Source organism: Dromiciops gliroides, chromosome 6 (assembly GCF_019393635.1).
Source record: "Dromiciops gliroides isolate mDroGli1 chromosome 6, mDroGli1.pri, whole genome shotgun sequence".
Taxonomy (NCBI): domain Eukaryota; kingdom Metazoa; phylum Chordata; class Mammalia; order Microbiotheria; family Microbiotheriidae; genus Dromiciops; species Dromiciops gliroides.
The window spans coordinates 113,635,221-113,654,625 of record NC_057866.1 but is presented as its reverse complement, the minus strand read 5'-3'; the positions used below and the strand labels follow the sequence as shown (position 1 = coordinate 113,654,625).

At 34.6% G+C, this 19,405-nt stretch overlaps 1 protein-coding gene across 3 annotated transcripts in view; it reads left to right on the top strand.

The window, feature by feature from the left end:
* The window catches only part of PDS5A (PDS5 cohesin associated factor A), a 151,654-nt gene that overhangs the window by 82,689 nt on the left and 49,560 nt on the right, over window positions 1-19,405 (top strand). For all 3 annotated transcript variants that reach the window (XM_043970191.1, XM_043970190.1, XM_043970192.1), the window contains exons 10-16: window positions 4,001-4,095; window positions 4,987-5,132; window positions 8,702-8,853; window positions 10,057-10,170; window positions 11,290-11,371; window positions 13,545-13,593; window positions 13,887-14,026. In XM_043970191.1, coding sequence (XP_043826126.1) covers window positions 4,001-4,095; window positions 4,987-5,132; window positions 8,702-8,853; window positions 10,057-10,170; window positions 11,290-11,371; window positions 13,545-13,593; window positions 13,887-14,026 — 778 coding nt within the window. The remainder of the gene's footprint in view (window positions 1-4,000; window positions 4,096-4,986; window positions 5,133-8,701; window positions 8,854-10,056; window positions 10,171-11,289; window positions 11,372-13,544; window positions 13,594-13,886; window positions 14,027-19,405) is intronic.

The following is a 19,405-nucleotide window of genomic DNA, read 5'->3' as shown; positions in this document are numbered from 1 at the left end:
CCCAGGGTCACATAGCTAGTAAGTGTCAAGTGTCTGAGGTCAGATTTGAACTCAGGTTCTCCTGAATCCAGGGCCGGTGCTTTATGCACTGCGCCACCTAGCTGCCCCCAGTCCCTATCATCTTAATAGGGTTCTTTCCCACTTTGTATTTTCATGAAGCTAAAAAAAGAATATTAAATGATGTTAAATATTCCATTTAAATGTTTCTTGGCTTCAAAACTTCATGGAAAAATAAAACCTTTTTGTTATTTGTATTTTAATCTTGAATAGTTATTATTACACGTTACTATTTGTCAACCATATTTTATGTCAGGTTAAGCTGATATATTTCTCAAGAATAACCTCTCATGGGGCAGCTATGTGGCACAGTGGATAGAGCACTGGCCCTGGATTCAGGAGGACCTGAGTTCAAATCTGGCCTCAGACCCTTGACACTTACTAGCTGTGTGACCCTGGGCAAGTCACTTAAACCCAATTGCCTCACCAAAAAAAAAAGAAAGAAAGAAAAAAAAAAAGAATAACCTCTCCATCACTACAATTAACCTCAGTTATTATATCCAAATATCTAAGGAATCAACCATGTCTTTTGTAAATGAGGCATCATATTTTCATCTCACTACATTATTTTAATTTCAATAAATTAGTTCAGTTTTAACACACTTTGTGTAACATTGCTTAATCACAAAAATAGTTTTTATTATGTATCCATTATGTTGGACTACAAAGGATTCCGAGATAGTTTGTTGTTTTTATTAAATTAATATTTGTTAACTCATTAGGTTTCAATAAAATATATATCTGTAGCTAGGGAAATCATTTAACATATTTCTCAAATAAAAAGGACTTGCAGATGAAAATATCTGTGATTACAAGCATTATATTTCATCAATTTTAATTTGTCCTTTTTCAAAAACAGCATAATTCCCAATATAAAGAAATAGAAAAAATTTTTTAATGATTTAAAATAAAAAAGGGTAGAATTACATTTAGACAATTAGACCTTCCACAAATGTTTATTAAGTGCTTACTGTGCTTAGTACTGAGGATACAAAGAAAGGGAAAACCAATTTCTTGACCTCAAGCTCACATTCCTTGGGGGGGGGGGGGCGCGGCGCAATAGGGTTTAAGTGATTTGCCCTGGGTCACCTGGGTCAAATTTGAACTCAGGTCCTCCTGACTCCAGGGCTGGTGCTCTATCCACTGTGCCACCTAGCGGCTACTCAAGCTCACATTCTAATAAGAAAGACAATATGAAGACAATTATTTATGAACAAAATATATAGAGAGAATAAAATGGAGTTGCTCTCAGAAAGAAGGTATTAGTTAGGGGCAGCTAGGTGGCGCAGTGGATAGAGCACCGGCCCTGGAGTCAAGGAGTACCTGAGTTCAAATCTGGCCTCAGACACTTAACTCTTACTAGCTGTGTGACCCTAGGCAAGTCACTTAACCCCAATTGCCTCACTTAAAAAAAAAAAAAAAAGAAGAAGGTATTAGTTATAAAGGAGACCAGGAAGGATAAGCATCTTGAAGGATGTGAGATTTTTGCTGAGATATTAGGGGATCTTCTTTGGCAAGAGTTGGCTGGCATGACTGATTCATCTTTAGTCCTCTGAACTTGTGGTTTATCATTGTATTTATCAATTTATAGTTTTTAAAGAGGCTTTTCATAAAGTATGATGTTGAAAAACATGCCATTTAACAATTTATCTAGTGTTATTTCTTCAAGAAATTTCAAAACTTTAGCAAAGATAATCTAGTATTATGTATTATTTTTTTAAAAGGGGTCATTAGGGGCAGCTAGGTGGCACAGTGCATAGAGCACCGGCCCTGGAGTCAGGAGTACCTGAGTTCAGATCCGGCCTCAGACACTTAACACTTACTAGCTTTGTGACCCTGGGCAAGTCACTTAACCCCAATTGCCTCACAAAAGGAAAAAAAAAAAGGAGGGGGGGTCATTAAGTCAAATCTTTTAAAAGACTGTTGAATGAAGTTTAAGTAGAACCAGCTGATTAATTGCCTAAAAATGAATATAGTAATGTAAATGAAAAAGAAAAACAGTGAAGTAGAGCTTAATTCTAACTTAATCAATAGTCTTGGTACTCAAAATACAGATAATAAAATATATTTCTCTCTTTATGGTGGATATATGAGGGTCTACCAGTATCAAATGGTATATATGTGATCACTGTCTTAGTTTGGTTTGCTCAAGTATTTCTTGCTTAAAAGGGTGGGGTCACAAAGATCTGAATGCTTAGAATAAAAACTGCTGGAAAATAGGAGAACAGTTTTGTAGAAACTAGGTATAGACCAACATCTCACAATATATGCCTAGATAAAGTCAAAATGGGTACATGATTTACACATAAAGGGTGAAACCCTAAGCAAATTAGGAGAGCATGGAATAGTTTATCTGTCAGATCTGTGGATAAGGGAAGAATTTATGACCAAACAAGATTACAAAATAAATATCAAATAGATAATCTTGATTACATAAAATTAAAAGGGTTTTGTGCAAACAAAACCATTGCAACCAAAATTATAACAAAAGCAGAAAAATATGTGTGTGGGGGGCGATTTTGCAACAAGTATTTCTGATGAAGGCCTCATTTCTCAAATATATAGAGAACTGAGTCAAATTTATAAAAATACAAGTCAATCCCCAGTTGATAAATGGTCAAAGGATATGCACAAGCAGTTTTCAAAGAAATAAAAACTATAGTCACATGAAAAAATGGTCTAAATCACTATTGAGTAGAGAAATTCAAATTATAATAACTTAGGTACCACCTCACCTATCAGATTGACTAATATGACAGAAGAGGAAAATGATGGATGTTCAAGGGGATATTAGAAAACTGGGACACTAGGGAACAATTTGGAACTATGCCCAAAGGGCTATAAAACTGTGTATATCCCTTTGATCCAGCAATACCACTGCCAGGTCCATATCCCAAAGACATAAAAAAGGGGGGGAAAGGACCTATATGTACAAAAAATATTTATAACATCTCTTTGTGGTAGCTAAGAATTAGAAATCAAAGGGATGCCCATCAGTTGGGGTGTGCAATTGTAATGGAATACTATTTTGTAGTAAGAAATGACAAATGGGATGACTCCAGAAAAACCTAGAAAGACTTACATGAACTGATGCAAAGGGAATTGATGAAAACCAGGACAACATTATAAACAGTAACAGCAATTTTGTTCAATGAAGAACTGTGAATGCCTGCTGACTGTTCTCAGCAAGACAATGCTCCAAGACAATCCCAAAGGACTAATGATGAAGCATACTTTCCACCTCCAGTGAAAGAACTGATATTGGTCTTTTTGACTTTCATTCTTTTTCTTTGAGTCTTCTTTTACAAAATTACTTATATGTAAATGTTTTACATGATAGCACATATATAACTTGTATCTGATTGCTTATTATCTCAGGGACGGGGGATTTGGAACTCAGAACTTAAACATGTAAAAATGTTTTTACGTAACTGAGGGGGATAAAATATATTGGTTTGTTTTGCGGGGCAATGAGGTTTAAGTGACTTGCTCAGGGTCACATGGCTGGTAAGTGTCAAGTGTCTGGGGCAGGATTTGAACTCAGGTCCTCCTGAAACCAGGGCCTGTGCTTTATTTACTGCGCCACCTAGCTGCCCCCAGGGATAAAATATTTTTAAAAGAAATAAAAAATGTTTTATTTAAAAAATAATAAAAAATAAGTCGAAGCATATAAGAAAATTGTTTTAACATAAAGCAAAATACATTGATAACACTTTTAATTTTTTTTAAATAATTTATTTCTATGTAACTGTTGGCTTCATATGCAAATCCTTTTTATTCAAATACTTAAATGTTCATTTTGAAGTTTATATCGTAAAATTCACTTACCATCAGCAAGCTCTCTAGTCATTAAGTAGTTTATGAAAAATTAGCATATTTTATCTTTTGGGGGGGGGAGGAATGATCTACTCAGAATTAATTTTTAACAATTCTCTCCTTATAGATTTAATGACATTCATGTTCCAGTGAGGTTAGAAAGCGTGAAATTTGCCAGTCACTGTTTAATGAATCACCCAGACTTAGCAAAGGACCTTACAGGTAAGATAGAGGATTTAAAATGAAGAACATGTTAATTTAAGGAGTATGTAAGAGTTTTCATTAATTTATGGATGGATCTTATCAGTTTTCTGGTAGCTATTGAATGTTAATGTGACTAAGTTTATACAAATAAAATTCTAGTGGATATATTTGTTTAAATGATTTGAATATAATTCTAATAATTTTGTTTTGGAAGATATTTATTGAGTTTTTGTAAAAAAAAAAATTCCTTTTTCATTGACATATTCAGGACAGTGGATTTAGTTTGTTATTGTAGTGGTTAGATACTGTGGCACTGGAAATCATAACACTTTTGATCCATTGCCACATATGAATTGTTTACCAGTAGCCTAGTGGCTATTTGCCAAAAGCTGTTAATTTACTTCTAATTAAATTAGACAAACAATTTTTATCTAATTTAGTTTCAGGTGCATTGGAGAGAGTTTCTATTTTTTTAAGTACCTTAGAACAGAATTATACGTTTTAAAATTGATTAATACAGACATTGAAGTATTTTAATTGTTAACTAACTTATGGTAAGGTAATGGGTTATTTTGAAAATATATACCTTTAATTCAGTTTTATTTCCAAGTAAGAGAAATTCTATATTTATTGTTTTGTGATATTTATTTTTTAAAAGAAAGGCCCTATAGAAATTATTTTTATTGTTTTGTTATTGTAAAACACATACATTATTTTACACCTAAGTACCCAACAGACCAAATTGAGTGCTTTAAAAATGTATTTTCACTTGTATGTTTTCTGAAAACATCTCTACAGTAGAGTTAAAGCTTAACGCTCTGGCTTTTCAGTATTTAATTATGAAACTATCTTTCTAAAAAATTGCCTATCTACTTTCTTGATTAACATTTTTTCCTTCTCCTGTAACAGAATACTTGAAGGTTAGGTCTCATGATCCAGAAGAAGCTATTCGTCATGACGTCATTGTTACCATAATAACAGCTGGCAAAAGAGACCTTTCTTTAGTCAATGATCAGTTACTTGGCTTTGTGAGGGAAAGAACATTGGACAAACGGGTACAGTTTTTAGAAATTTTAATCTTACTTTATTATTTGTACGGATCTTAATATGGAACAGAAAAATTTCTTCACATTTTAAAAAATTATTTAATACATTTTATATTTAATCAAGTTTAATTTTAAGATGTCTTTAAGAATATAACAGGGGCAGCTAGGTGGCAAAGTGGATAGAGCACCGGCCTTGAAGTCAGGAGTACCTGAGTTCAAATCCGGCCTCAGACACTTAACATGTACTAGCTGTGTGACCCTGGGCAAATCACTTAACCCCAATTGCCTCACTTAAAAAAAAAAAAAGAATATAACAAATATAAAATTTCCCTGGAGCTACTCTTGATTATTTTAAGATAATAGATTCAGGCATTATGAAGATTTCATTTGGTTTCCTCTCTTTAGTAGACCTTTATAAGAAGCAATAACCAGTAGCTAAATATACTTTTGCTTTACCTATCTACCATTTGATGACATTATAGAATAATAATATTCTTGATTTCCTTTTTATTATGATGAATTTTTAAAAAGTGAAATTGTTCTATCCTATTGCTAAGATCTTGATTCAGTGAAGGAAGGAACATTATCCTTTCTAAAATCTCATGAAGCAGTTCGTCTTTGTACATTACTAAGCCAAGTTGAGAAAAAATAAGCTAAGATACTTTTTCTAGTGGCAAGCAAGTAATCGATCTACACTTGACACGCTGAGTTGGAGGTATGGATATATGATACAAGAAACGTTGGTGACAATCCCTAGAAATAATGTAGGTAGCTTAGAGAATCAAGAGAATACATGCAAGGTAAAATAGCTGACATGTCTCTGGCATACATGTCAGAAATTTTAAACTAATAAATTGCAATTAGTGATTTTATTGTGCCTCAGTGAGTCCTCAAGTACCAAGATGATACAACTACAATTTAAGAGTTAAAAGGCTAATTTTCAATCTCAAGAATATAGCAAGGCTTGAGATTATAATAACTTTTAAATGCAAACATGGTAGGTCAGTATGTAAAATTAATATTTAACTTGTTTAGTTAAATTGTTCATTTGTTTAGACACTTACCAGCAGTGTGACCCTGAGCAAGTCACTTAACCTTGTTTGCCTTCGTTCCTCATCTTTAAAATGAGCTGGAGGGGGGCAGCTAGGTGGTGCAGTGGATAAAGCACTGGCCCTGGATTCAGAAGGACCCGAGTTCAAATCCAGCCTCAGACACTTGACACTTACTAGCTGTGTGACCCTGGGCAAGTCACTTAACCCCCATTGCCTCGCCCCCCAAAAAAAAATGAGCTGGAGAAGGAGATGTCTAATCACTCTAATGTCTTTGCAAAGAAAACCCAAAAGGCAGGAGATCATGGAGAGTCAGATGTGACTGAAAGAACTAAACAACAACAACATTGTTCAGTTGCATGTACCATTATACTTCTTCCTTGGTTTTAAATAATGGGACACTCCACCTAGTGGTTATTATACTGATTTATTCAGTGGATTTTTCTAAAGTGTAAAAACTTTTTATGATTTAGAATAATGCAGTTATTTGTGGAGTTTCTCCCTAGTTGGAAAATATTTTAGCCCTGCTTTTAATTTTTTAAATATATTTTCTTAAATACGTCTAGATTAGCAATTAAGACGAGTTTTATTCTTGGCTCTGTGTTCTAGCATGTTCTATAAATATTACTGATCTCAGTTCCTTCCTCCATAGAGAAGTAGAAAGAAGACTGAACTCAGGAGTGACCTAGCTTCAGATCCTTCCTCTGAGTCTTAATAGTTATATGACTATAGGCAAGTCATTAGACCTCTTTGAGCCTCACTCAGTTTCTTCATTTGTGAAATGAAAACCATAATAATACATATCTCAATAGGTTCCAATAAGGATCATATAAAATAATATATGTAAAATTATTTGTAAACTTTAATACACTATAAATGTCACCTATTTTTATTTATTTTAAAATTTTATTTATTTATTTTTGTTTTGTTTTGTTATGTTTTCTTGCTGGGCAACGAGGGTTGTGACTTTCCCAAGGTCACACAGCTAGTAAGTGTCAAGTGTCCGAGGCCGGATTTGAACTCAGGTACCCCTGAATCCAGGGCCTGGTGCTTTATCCACTGTGCCACCTAGCTGCCCCCTATCGCCTATTTTTATTAACATGTAAGCTGAACTACATGATCAGCAAGCATTTATTAAACACTTAATGCATGCCAGGCAATATACTAAGTGCTGGAGATTGAAAGACAGAAGTGAAATTATTCCTGTCCCTAAGGAGATTTTCTGTTGATACCACATATGTACATATGGAAATAGGGAATATAAACTAGGTAATTTCAAGGAAAATATTTTGGGTGTGTCACTAGTACCTAATGGGATCAGGAAAGAATTTATGCAGGAGATGAAATATTAATCACTTAGCTCTCTGTCTAGTATATTTAGTAGTAAATTTTGATCATTTTGTGATAAATTATTTAAAAATTGTAATTAAAATTGAAACTTTAAAATAATTTAAAATATATTTTCCAAAAGAATGTAGGAATGGATTAAAATAATTCAAATGTTGGCACTTTCTTTTATAGAGTAGATTAAACACATTTGTTCATAACCTCAGTTGATTTGTCGTGATTACATTTTATTTCAGCATATTTTTTATTGAGGTCTTGCTATATGCAATTGATACATAGTTGAAAATGAGATGCTGATCCCTTTCTCAGAAAGTTTACAGTTCTTTAGAGGTATGACATGCTTAGCTCAGCATAATGTGATAAATCATAGAGTCCCATTAAAGTGATGCAACAGATCTGAAAGGGGATTGTGTTTCCTTTTTTCTATAGAATTGATTGGGGGGCAGCTAGGTGGCTCAGTGGATGAAGCATTGGCCCTGGATTCAGGAGGACCTGAGTTCAAATTTAGCTTCAGACACTTGGCACTTATTAGCTTTGAGACCCTGGGCAAGTCACTTAACCCTCACTGCCCCACCAAAAAAAAATTGATTGAAGTACTCTAATTTTATATCACTAAGGTAGATAATAAAGTAATATAATAATATCCTAATGTGGGCATTTGTTTCACTAGTCCTTAGCATATTCTAGCCACATAGGTTTCTAAATTATTTTGTTAATGTTTTTCCCCAAACTTATAAAGTAATTAGTTATGCCATTGATTTAGATAGTAATGATAAGGTAGAAGGCCCACTTTTTTAAATGTATGTACATCATTGATCAGTTCAATTTGGTTTACTATAGCTAGATTTTAGTGTAACACTGTTACATTGACCCTAACATATGAGTTTCCATGGTATTCTGTGCTTTTCTCAAAAGGCCACTGGGGAAATATATAGTCTTCTGGGCTGCTGGAAGTTTGAGTTCCTAGGAATGGTTCCTTTACATAGTATCTATTGTTTTTTTTTTTTAAATGTTACAAACATTTTATTTTATTTTATTTTATTTTATTTATTTATTTTGTGGGGCAATGGGGGTTAAGATTTTGTGGGGCAATGGGGGTTAAGAGTATCTATTGTTAATATCACCTTAAATTTTGTATTTGCCTCTCTCGTCAGTATGTTTTGGAAATTTTTTTTTTTCCAGTGGAGAGTTCGAAAAGAAGCTATGATGGGCCTTGCCCAACTTTATAAGAAATACTGTCTTCATGCAGAAGCTGGAAGAGAAGCTGCTGAGAAAGTGAGCTGGATAAAGGATAAACTTTTGCACATATATTATCAAAATAGCATTGATGACAAGTGAGTCTACTATTCTCCCATAATATTGGTATATAAAAGTATTTTCATCACTAAAATGCTGAGCCCAGTGCAAGTTGATTTATTAAAAATAATAATGGCCAATTTTCAAATTTGTTTAGTCGTGATGATTAAAAAATGTTCCTTCATATATAGCTCAGATAAAAGATTACTTTTCCCACATACTAGTAAGGCCTTAGAAGAGGTAATCACTTCAGGCTTCATTTTCCAAATGTTATTCTATCTTCTGCTGTGGAAGACTGGCACTCACTTTCTCCCTCCTCCTTCTTCCCTCTTCCTCTCCCCTTTTCCTTTCCTTTTCCCTTTTCCTCCTTCCCTTTTTCTCTCCTTCTCCTTGGCTTACCCATGGAAACTTTGTCCTGTTCTGTTTCTGACCTGGGCCAGTTTGCACTTCCAAGGTCTAACCAGGCTGGTGGACTTTGGCTCCTGGGAGCTGACCATATGGGTACCACACTTAATGCAGATACTTTATCCTTACTGTAGCTCAAGTGATCCACCAGCCTCTTTCTCCCTAGAAGCAGGGAAGCATGCACCAACCACCCCAGCAAAACTAATTATTTTAATGATTAAAATAGCTGGTTAGGTTAATTCAGAATGTCTCTGCTTTTTTGTTTGTTTGTTTGTTACTCTGTTATGAAATTCTCATTTGGGAGAGTATATTTGGTCTACACTGAGATATTCTTATTTTCTAGTCTCATTAACTCAGATACAGAATAAGCTTAGATGGTTAAAGTGGTATTCGTATAACAAAAGATAAGCTCATGGTATTGTGGAGAATTAAGAGAAATAGTGCCTACCAGATCAAATATAAATTCATGGATAAATGCAAACTGGCATATCCTCACTGAGTCTGTAGAATCACTTAGGAAAAGAACTGAAATGAAATCAAATTGAGTTAGTCTTACTAATCTGAGAAGTGAATTCAAAAGCTCCAGATATAACTTCAAAGAATGTGGCATGACTGATCTGAGGGGGAAAAAAATCACAAATAGCATTGGGTTCTTCAAGCTGCTAGTACAATTGTAAATCAATTAATATAGTAATGTTGACAAAAGAATTAGCCATTTCCATGGATATAGAAGTCACTAACAGATGTGTCAACTCTCTGTGAAAAAGTCACTTAAAAATCAGGCGACTCTGTGAAAGTTCAAAAATGTTTTTTAATGTCATTTCTTCTTTTCACAGATTGTTGGTAGAGAAAATCTTTGCTCAGTATCTTGTCCCTCACAATCTTGAAACAGAAGAAAGAATGAAATGTTTATATTATTTGTATGCCAGCCTGGATCCAAATGCTGTAAAGTAAGTTAGTAATAAAATAGAGTATCTTTGAAGCATTTTATAAAATCATTTTGTAACTCATTCAGTGAAATCAGTGGAGTATTTGCGGCTTTTGTAAAATATATGTAAACTCATGGTACAGAAGTGTTCCAGGGGATTCATGATGGAAGGGGATCTCCAAATCCAGGGGAAAAAATGGAACTGTGGAGTATAGATGCTGATTGAACCATACTATTTCTTTTGGTTTTGGTGCTGATGTTTTTCTATTTTGAGGTTTCTCCTCATTGCTTTGATTCCTCTCTTATAATATGACTAATGCAGAAATATGTTTAATGTTATTTTATATATATATATATATATATAAAACCTGTATCAGATTACCTGCTGTCTAGGGGAGGGGGGAGGGAGGGAGAAAAATCTGAAATTGGAAAGCTTGTATAAACAAATGTTGAACTATCTTTACCTGTAACTGGAAAAAAATAAAATACTTTTATTAGGGGAAAAGAAAATTTGCAAACTCATGTCAGTTTATATCCGGTGATAGCCCATGAGTGTAAGCAGAGTAGGCCTATACATTGTGATTTTATGGGAAGGTGCTATGCACCAAACAAATGTGTTCTATGGTTTCCACTGATTATATTCTTGGGTTTTTTCTCTTTAAAATTTTAGTCACCATTAAAATACATGTACTCACAGGAGACTTAATACTGCCTTTATCTTTTACTCATGGGTGTAACACATAAAATCAGATTTTTCAATGGGACTAATGTATGGGATACAGGAGTACTAACATTTGAGTGTTTCAGTACATGAAAGAAAGTAGATCATGACAAGGATCCTAGGAGCACTGAGTACAAACTCCCTAATTCACAACTTTATTTAGATATTGTCCTATTTGTCATACTCTGATTTCTTAAATGAATAATTTGCCATATTCTTATTTTGATTGACCTTCATTTGAAAGGATTCTTTTGGTAACAGGAATATAAATCAAATTTGATGTTGCTTCGGTTTTAGAAAGATTTTTAAAAAGAGATACATTCATGAGATAAACATACCTATCAAAGAAGGATAATACAGTTTGATAACTTGGTTTTTGTACAGCATACTTTTTTCCCCAATTTAAAATTGTGTTTACAGGGCACTCAATGAAATGTGGAAGTGCCAGAATCTACTGAGGAGTCATGTGCGAGAGTTACTGGATTTGCACAAACAGCCGGCTGTGAGTTCATTTGGCAAAGTTGGGGTGGGGGTGGGGTGTTGGGGTTGGCAGGCACACCTTTACTAGCAAAAAATTTAAGCTTTTTTATACCTACATATTCATAAGAAGGAAGGGGAAGCCTCTCAGATCTTTATTTTACTGAAGTGAAGATCATCCAGGGGTGGGGGTGCATCACAGAAAGATCACATAGATGACTTGACAAAGCCAAGATTTGAAGGCATGTCCTGTGCCTCCAAACCTAGCATTGTCCATGTGGTTTTCTATTTCAAGCATTATGTTTTCCATAATAGATATTTTAAAAATCAACACAAACTCTTTTAGAGAAATGCTATGTTCTGTTTAATCAGATATTTAAATTAGAGCTAAATGTGTACCATTCCTGAATTTCTGGCTTTCAAATATTAAAACATACTCTACATTAAAATAATGTAGAAAATAACTGAACTTGCCTTTGGAATCATCCAGTCAGTAAGTATTAAAGTGCCTTTTATGTGCAAGCTTATAGGGAAATGAAGAAAATCCCTATCCTTAAGGAGATTACATACTAATTAAAGAGACAAACAGATAAGTATATAAAAATTAAATATAGAGACTACATACATATAAATACAAAGTATTTAAATTCATGATAAGTCCCTGCAGTTGACAGATCCAGAAGAACTTCTTATATAAGGTGGTACTTGGGAGCAGCTAGCTGGTGCAGTGGATAAAGCACTAGCCCTACATTCAGGAGGACTTGAGTTCAAATCCAGCCTCAGACACTTGACACTTACTAGCTGTGTGACCCTGCGCAAGTCACTTAACCCTCATTGGCTCACCAAAAAAAAAAAAAAGTCATACTTGAGCTGTATCTTGTAGAAAAGATGGTTTCTGTGGACCTGGGATACTTCTGACAGTACAAAGATATATTGAGAGGAGGTGGAGTTGTGTATGAGGACAAAGCCAAAGCCAGTAAGTGTAGGAGGAATAATGTATAATGTGTTTCAGATACTCTTGGGCCCTACTTTATTCTTTTGTGTCTTTCCAGCTCTAAATACATGAATCTTGTATTTATCTTGTAGCCATTGTTATAAAAACTTTTTTCCAGATTAGATATCCACAGCAGCAGATAGTGTTCTTTTATTTAAGAAAATACTCTAAAAACAACTGATTTCAATTATAATGATGTTACACTTTAAAAGCATTATTTGTTTTTCTATAAATTGACAAAATACATAGCATATTGGGGGCAGATAGAAATTATAAGAAGTGGAGCATTAATAAGACTTCTGAAGGAAAAGAAAAATTCTTTCTCTTTTCTAGTGAGTTACATGTTTTCTGTAGCACATAAAGGAGCAATAAGTTGTTGTTTTTTTTAAGTGAGGCAATTGGGGTCAAGTGACTTGCCCAGGGTCACACAGCTTGTAAGTGTTAAGTGTCTGAGGTGGAATTTGAACTCAGGTACTCCTGATTCCAGGGCTGGTGCTCTATCCACTGTGCCACCTAGCTGCCCCAAGCAATAAGTCTTGCTAATTATTTTATGGTTTAAATGTTGTTTCTTTTCAAGATGTCAGTTATTTGAAAGTTAATTAACTGCTTATTCTGTGTTTCTTTATTTTCTGTTCTTCCAATACTATCTCCAAAGTGTCCTGAGTTAACCATCATAATCCATTCTCATTATTTCTCCACTGTAATTGTGTTTTTCTTGTTCAGTCATTCATTTGTATCTGGCTCTTCATGACCCCATGGAACATTCTGTCCATAGGGTTTTCTTGTCAGGAATCGTGGACTAGTTTATCATTTACTTCTCCAGTGAATTAAGACAGACAGAAGTTAAATGACTTTCCCAGGGTCACACAGCTAGTGTTTGAGGCCAGATTTGAACTCTGGTTTTCCTGACTCTGGGCCCGGTGCTTTATCCACTGAGCTATCTAGCTGTACCCCAAATTGTATTTTAGGAAGCATTTGATTAGAACAAATCATAAAAAGGTAACTGGTATTCTTTTCCATTTTATCACTTGCGATTTTCTTTTAAATAGATGATTAGAGCCTATACATTGATATCAATGTTTTGTCCCAGGGTAGTTGGGATAAAATTCACTTCGATTTTCTAAGCAATTAGCAAAATAGAGTGTTTTATTTTTCTCATGAAAATCTTTTGGCTATGTAAAGCTGATTACTTGTTTTATTTCAGTCAGAAGCTAACAGTTCTGCCATGTTTGGAAAGCTGATGACCATAGCAAGTAAGTGGTTTTGTTTACTTAGTAGATCACTATTAATATTAGTAATATAGTCATATTTATGGGAAATAAAACATTCAATAAATTTTTAAGTGTAATTAGGTATGTAAATACTCACCTTTTCTTTGGAGGTAACTGTCAATCTATAAAGAAAAGAAGCAAAAGTCTAATGCTTTTTTCAATGATTTTATTACCAATACAGTTCTGGGGATTTGGGACTATTTTTTAAATTAGTACTTGTTTGTAAATCTGCATTAATGACTAATTCAGTATTTGAATTTTATTTGATTTTATAGAGAATTTGCCTGACCCTGGAAAAGCACAAGATTTTGTGAAAAAGTTCAATCAGGTCCTTGGTGATGATGAAAAACTTCGGTCTCAGTTAGAGTTATTAATCAGCCCTACATGTTCATGCAAACAGGCAGATGTCTGTGTGGTTAGTCAATTTTTATTTTAACTTGTTATTACTTTCTTGCAATGATCAAGTTACTACATTTCATAAGCTGGGGCCTTTGTCATCATTGGTGCTCAGATAGATTCTGAGTCCGAGAGGTGGATTTGAGCATGGAATGGACTGTTGTGCTAGTGACATAAGACACAGATTGGCAGTTTTCCTGCGGTTTCACTGGTATAGAGAACTTCTACGGGAGGAAATTTTTTCCAACAATTGCAGAATGAATACCACAGTGCTATGGTTAGAGATGTACTTTATAAACATTACTTGGAAGCTGTGTGTCACATGTATTGGAGATGTGAGAGATCTCTGAAGAGGCTATTATAATAGTCTAGGCAAAAAGGAATGGAGACCTTAACTAGGAAGGTGGTCATTCTTGTGTATAGAGAATTGAGAAGGATACAAGAGAGGCTGTGTGTGTAAAGTGATTGGATATGTGGCATGAGGGATAGTGAAGAGTTGAGGATGACACCTCGTATATAAACGTGGGTGACTTGGGAAATGGTGCCCTCAACCAAAATAGGGAAGTTAGGAAGAGAGGGAGGTTTGGGGGAAAGAAAATGAATTCATATTTAATTTGATTAGTTGCCTATGGGAAATTTTGTTTGAAAGTATCTAATAGACAATTGAAGATGTGAGGTTGGGGCTTAGGAGAAAAACTTAAGAGGAATATAGTTTTGGGAATCATCTATATTTTTTTAAAAATAAAAGTATTTTATTATTTTCCAGTTACATTTAGAGATAATTTTCAGCATTTTTTTATACAAGATTTCCAATTTCAAATTTTTCTCCCTCCCTTCTTTCCTTCCCCCTCTCCCCTAGACAGCAGGCAATCTGGTATAGGTTACATACATACATACATACACACATACACATATATACATATACATAACAACATTAAACATATTTCTGCATCAGTCATGCTATAAGAGAAGAATCAGAGCAATAAGAAAAGACCTCAAAATAGAAAAACAACAGTACCAAAAATAAAAGAAATAGTATGGTTCAATCAGCATCCATATTCCACAGTTCTTTTTTTATTCTGGATTTGGAGAGCCTTTTCCTTCATGAGTCCCCTGGAACTTTCTTATACCATTGTATTGGTGAGAAGAATCCAGTCTATCACAGTTGATCAAGACATAATGTTGATGATACTGTGTATAATTTTCTTCTGGTTCTGCTCATCTCACTCATCATCAGTTCATGCAAGTCCTTCCAGGTTTCTCTGAACTCCTCCTGCTCATCATTTCTTACAGCACAATAGAATTCCATTACATTCATATACCACAACTTGTTCAGCCATTCCCCAACTGATGGGCAACCCTTCAATTTCCAATTCCTTGCCACCACAAAAAGAGCAGCTATAAATATTTTTGTACATGTGGGTCCTTTTCCCTTTTCTGGGGAATCATCTATATTGATAAGATAAGTAAACATATGGGATTAGATAAGGTTATTGAGTGAGTGGTTATATAGCAGAGGTCCTAGACAGAACCTCACAAAACACAGTTCATTGATAGGTATAGATAATGAACTGACAAATGCCATATAAGTTAAAGAGAATGAGAATTTTTAAAAGGATCATTGGTGATTTTGGAAAGAGCAGTTGAGTTGAAGGATAAATTACAATGTCTGTTACAGAGGATTAACAAGTGAGGAAGAGTAGAGCTTTCAGAAGATGACAGTCAGGGTTGTTGTGAGAAAAGCCCTTTGTAAACTTTGTAAAGTGTTATGACACTAGCACATCACCTTTATAAAACACTATTTCTAAGCACTGACCTTCAATCCTTTTTTGTTTGGTTATAGAATATGTAGAATTGTTCTTGGTTTAAGTTTCTCTTAGTTACAGGCATGAAGTTATTTGATTTGGCAGTCTCTGATAAACCCAGAGTTTGGTGATTTGTTGAAAATATTTTAAGATTTATACATTCTCCAGATATCTGAAGAGACCAGCTCTAAGGAAGACCACAACAAAATAACCAAAAGCTGTAATTTGTACTTACAGGGAGAGTTGGGAAAAATAGGGAGGCAAAGAAAGAAGATTTTGGTGTATACTGAAGGTGAGATATATAGGTATAGGAGAGGTATGGTTGATGGAAAGAGAAGACCAGAGTATAATTCCTACTTAGAATGATACCAGTAATCTACAAATTTCTTTCTTTTTTTTTTAATCTATAAATTTCTAACTCGTAAATTCAAATCCAAAGCAGAAGTCCAATCTGTGCCTAAGTTAGTTTTTAATAAATGAAAATTTTCAGGGTGACTAATCAAACCCCAGAAAGGTCTCAGAATGGAAGTAGAGATTTAAGAATAATGGCAATATTTAGATCAGTACAGGGAAGAAAGTGGATCATAACAAGGATGTTATTTCTAATTCTGCCTATAACTAGCTTCTGTGGAGTACAGTGCCTCTCCCGATTCTTTGAAAAAATAAGATGTCAAAATATGGCCCTGGACTCTGTAGACTGTTTAGTCTTTGCAGAAATACAGAAACTAAAGAGAACACCATTTGTTGTTCTTGTTTAGCATTAAGGACCAAAGCATTTCAGTGGAAAAAGAGTCAGAAGAAATCGAAAGATGGATAAATTTATCATTTTGGTGTCCTAAATACCTTATATTCTCCCACTTCTCCTCGAGTCTACACAAATGCATGGTCAGGGATGCTTACCCGATATTTTTCCCTAATTCTATACTATTCAAAAGACAAAGAGGCATATGTAAGTATACATCATCACACTAGGCATTCATTCTTCATATCACAACATCATAGATTTAGATTAAGAAGAGAACTTTGAGACTATTCTAGACTGGACTGCACTTAAGGCAGTGCCTTGGTTAAATACTGGACACTGATGAGTAATCCTACAGTTAACAGAAAAGCTATTTACTTAACTCTAACAGTAAAATAGGCATCTAGGACACCTTCAGCTGAATCTGCATAACAAAGCTTGCCTGAGTTACTCATTGCCATTCACCAGCCAAGCCTCCCAAACTCCTGCAATTCCTTCGGGCTGCTTTGTACTTAAGTGATTTAAAAAAAAAATTTTTTTTAAAGGCAGTGACATAATGCAGAAATAGGATTAATGTTATTATGTATGTATATATATGTGTGTGTGTGTGTGTATATATATATAGATATGTATATATAGATAGATATAGATATGTATATATAGATAGATATAGATATGTATATATATATAGATATGTATATATAGATAGATAGATATAGATATAGATATAACCTATATCAGATTACCTGCTGTCTAGGGGAGGGGGGAGGGAGGGAGAAAAATCTGAAATTGTAAAGCTTGTATAAACAAAAGTTGAGAACTATCTTTACATGTAACAGAAAAAATCTGGTGACAAAAATCTGAGCCTAGAGTCCCCTGAACCATCCTTGTCTCAAGGAATATGTCAATACCTTTTGAAATAAAGCCAGCCTAACTCGCATGGGCCCAGGGGTTGGGCTATAGCAATAGCTCCTACTTTCGAAACCTTTGAGTCCAGCACCATCGTTTTACCCATGAGGAAACTTATACCAAGAGAAGTTGAGTCAGATTTCAAGTGTTTGAAGATGGTTTAACTCCAGGTCTGACTGACTCTAAGTCCAGGTTATATCCACAACTTGCATGCAGCCTTGAGGATGATCCAGAGGGCAGTCCAGAGGTATATGGTGGGAATGAGCAAGGTGTTAACACAGTGCATTTAAGGAATTGTGAAGAAGTGGTTTAAATTATATCAAAGCAATATATTAACAAAAATGAAAATATGCTGCTTCTGTGTTCCACTTAAAGCAAAGCATAACTGTTGGACAGCTTGTGTGTGGCAGTGGTATCTTTATGATGTCAGAAGAATTCAAGGAACACCCCAGACACATTGGGTGACCCTCCTATAATGATCTTATTGGAAGGACAAAAATAAGAATTCCAGAGATGATTGAAGTTTTAATTATAAGGAATACTCACATTACTGAGATCGTGGATCCATTGGCATATGGGAATGGCGCAGTAACACAATAATCAGCAGCAAAATTAATAAGAACATTCATTGCCAAAGACTCCTGTGTGCCTTTCTTCTAGTTTCCCTTCTTGGGAAATACTACTTATAGTGAAAATACTTTAAAGCAAGGAATCACAAAGAGACCTTCTGCGTAGGAAGGGCCCAGTGTGTGTCAGAATATTAACAATAGCAAATACAGAAGGATGGAAATCTGGTGCTTATATTTAAGGGCTCCTTTTAAATTTCATGTTTGTGAAAAAGAAGTAATTGAAAGCTGGTATGCAGAGCTCACTTTGCCATCACAGCTCTAGTGTCTCCCTGTAGTCTTGTACTGGGATTATCATTTCGAGTGTTTAATACTTTGTCCACTTTCCAAGCCTATTCTTGGCAATTAATACTCTTTACTATTAAATAATAGGTCCCCCTATTCCTGTAACCTTTTTTTCCAACATTTCTATTTTATATGTAGAATATTATAACCCCAGATGGAATTGTAACTGAAGTTTAGGTATGTTTCTCTGATGCCACACATCTGGCTCATGTCAGTACAATTTGAACTCTGATATCTCAAAGTCCAGCTGTCTTTCTACTACTGTAAGGAAAAGAAAGACACAAAATAATGAAATAAGAATAGTGTAAAGTGACCCAGGAAAAGAGGAAACATTTCCTTGGTCCTTTCACATATCCCAACCGGTAGGAACTGTACAAAAGCATACTTATTCTCATTTAGTTTAAATCTTTTTGTATCCTAATGGGGAAAAAAAAAGGTAGTAGATCTTAAGCAAATTCTTCATGGAAGGATTTGAGCTAATATTAAAGAATATATTCAATTCCATTCTCTGACTTCATATTATACAGGTTCCTAAAAAACCTCTTGTATATAGTGCCTTTGAATCCCTTTAACCCCCCCCCCACCTCTGCCCCCCAAAAAGTTGAGAATCAATTCAGGGAAATTATCAAAATGGAGATGGTAAAATATATGAGGGGGTGTGTGTGTGCGCGCGTGCACATACATGCACATATTTATATATGTAAACTATGTTGCTTTTGGTGTGTCTGATAGTGGCTATCAAGTTCTTGTATACAAAATGAAATCGATTGTATGTTCTTTGAGAACATGCAGATAGATAGATAGATAGCCACTTTACACCAGCAAGTGCATAAATTCAGTCAATATGTGACTCTTGCATGAAATAAGGGTAGTAATAATAACATGAGGCTAGGAGTTAGGAGACGTGATTTCTAGTCAACCTTAAATTTGTGAAATGTTATTGTAGATTCAGTAAATTCAAAACCTGTGCTTTTTTTGTTTTGTTTTGTTTTTTGCTTTTGTTTTTAGTGAGGCAGTTGGGGTTAAGTGAC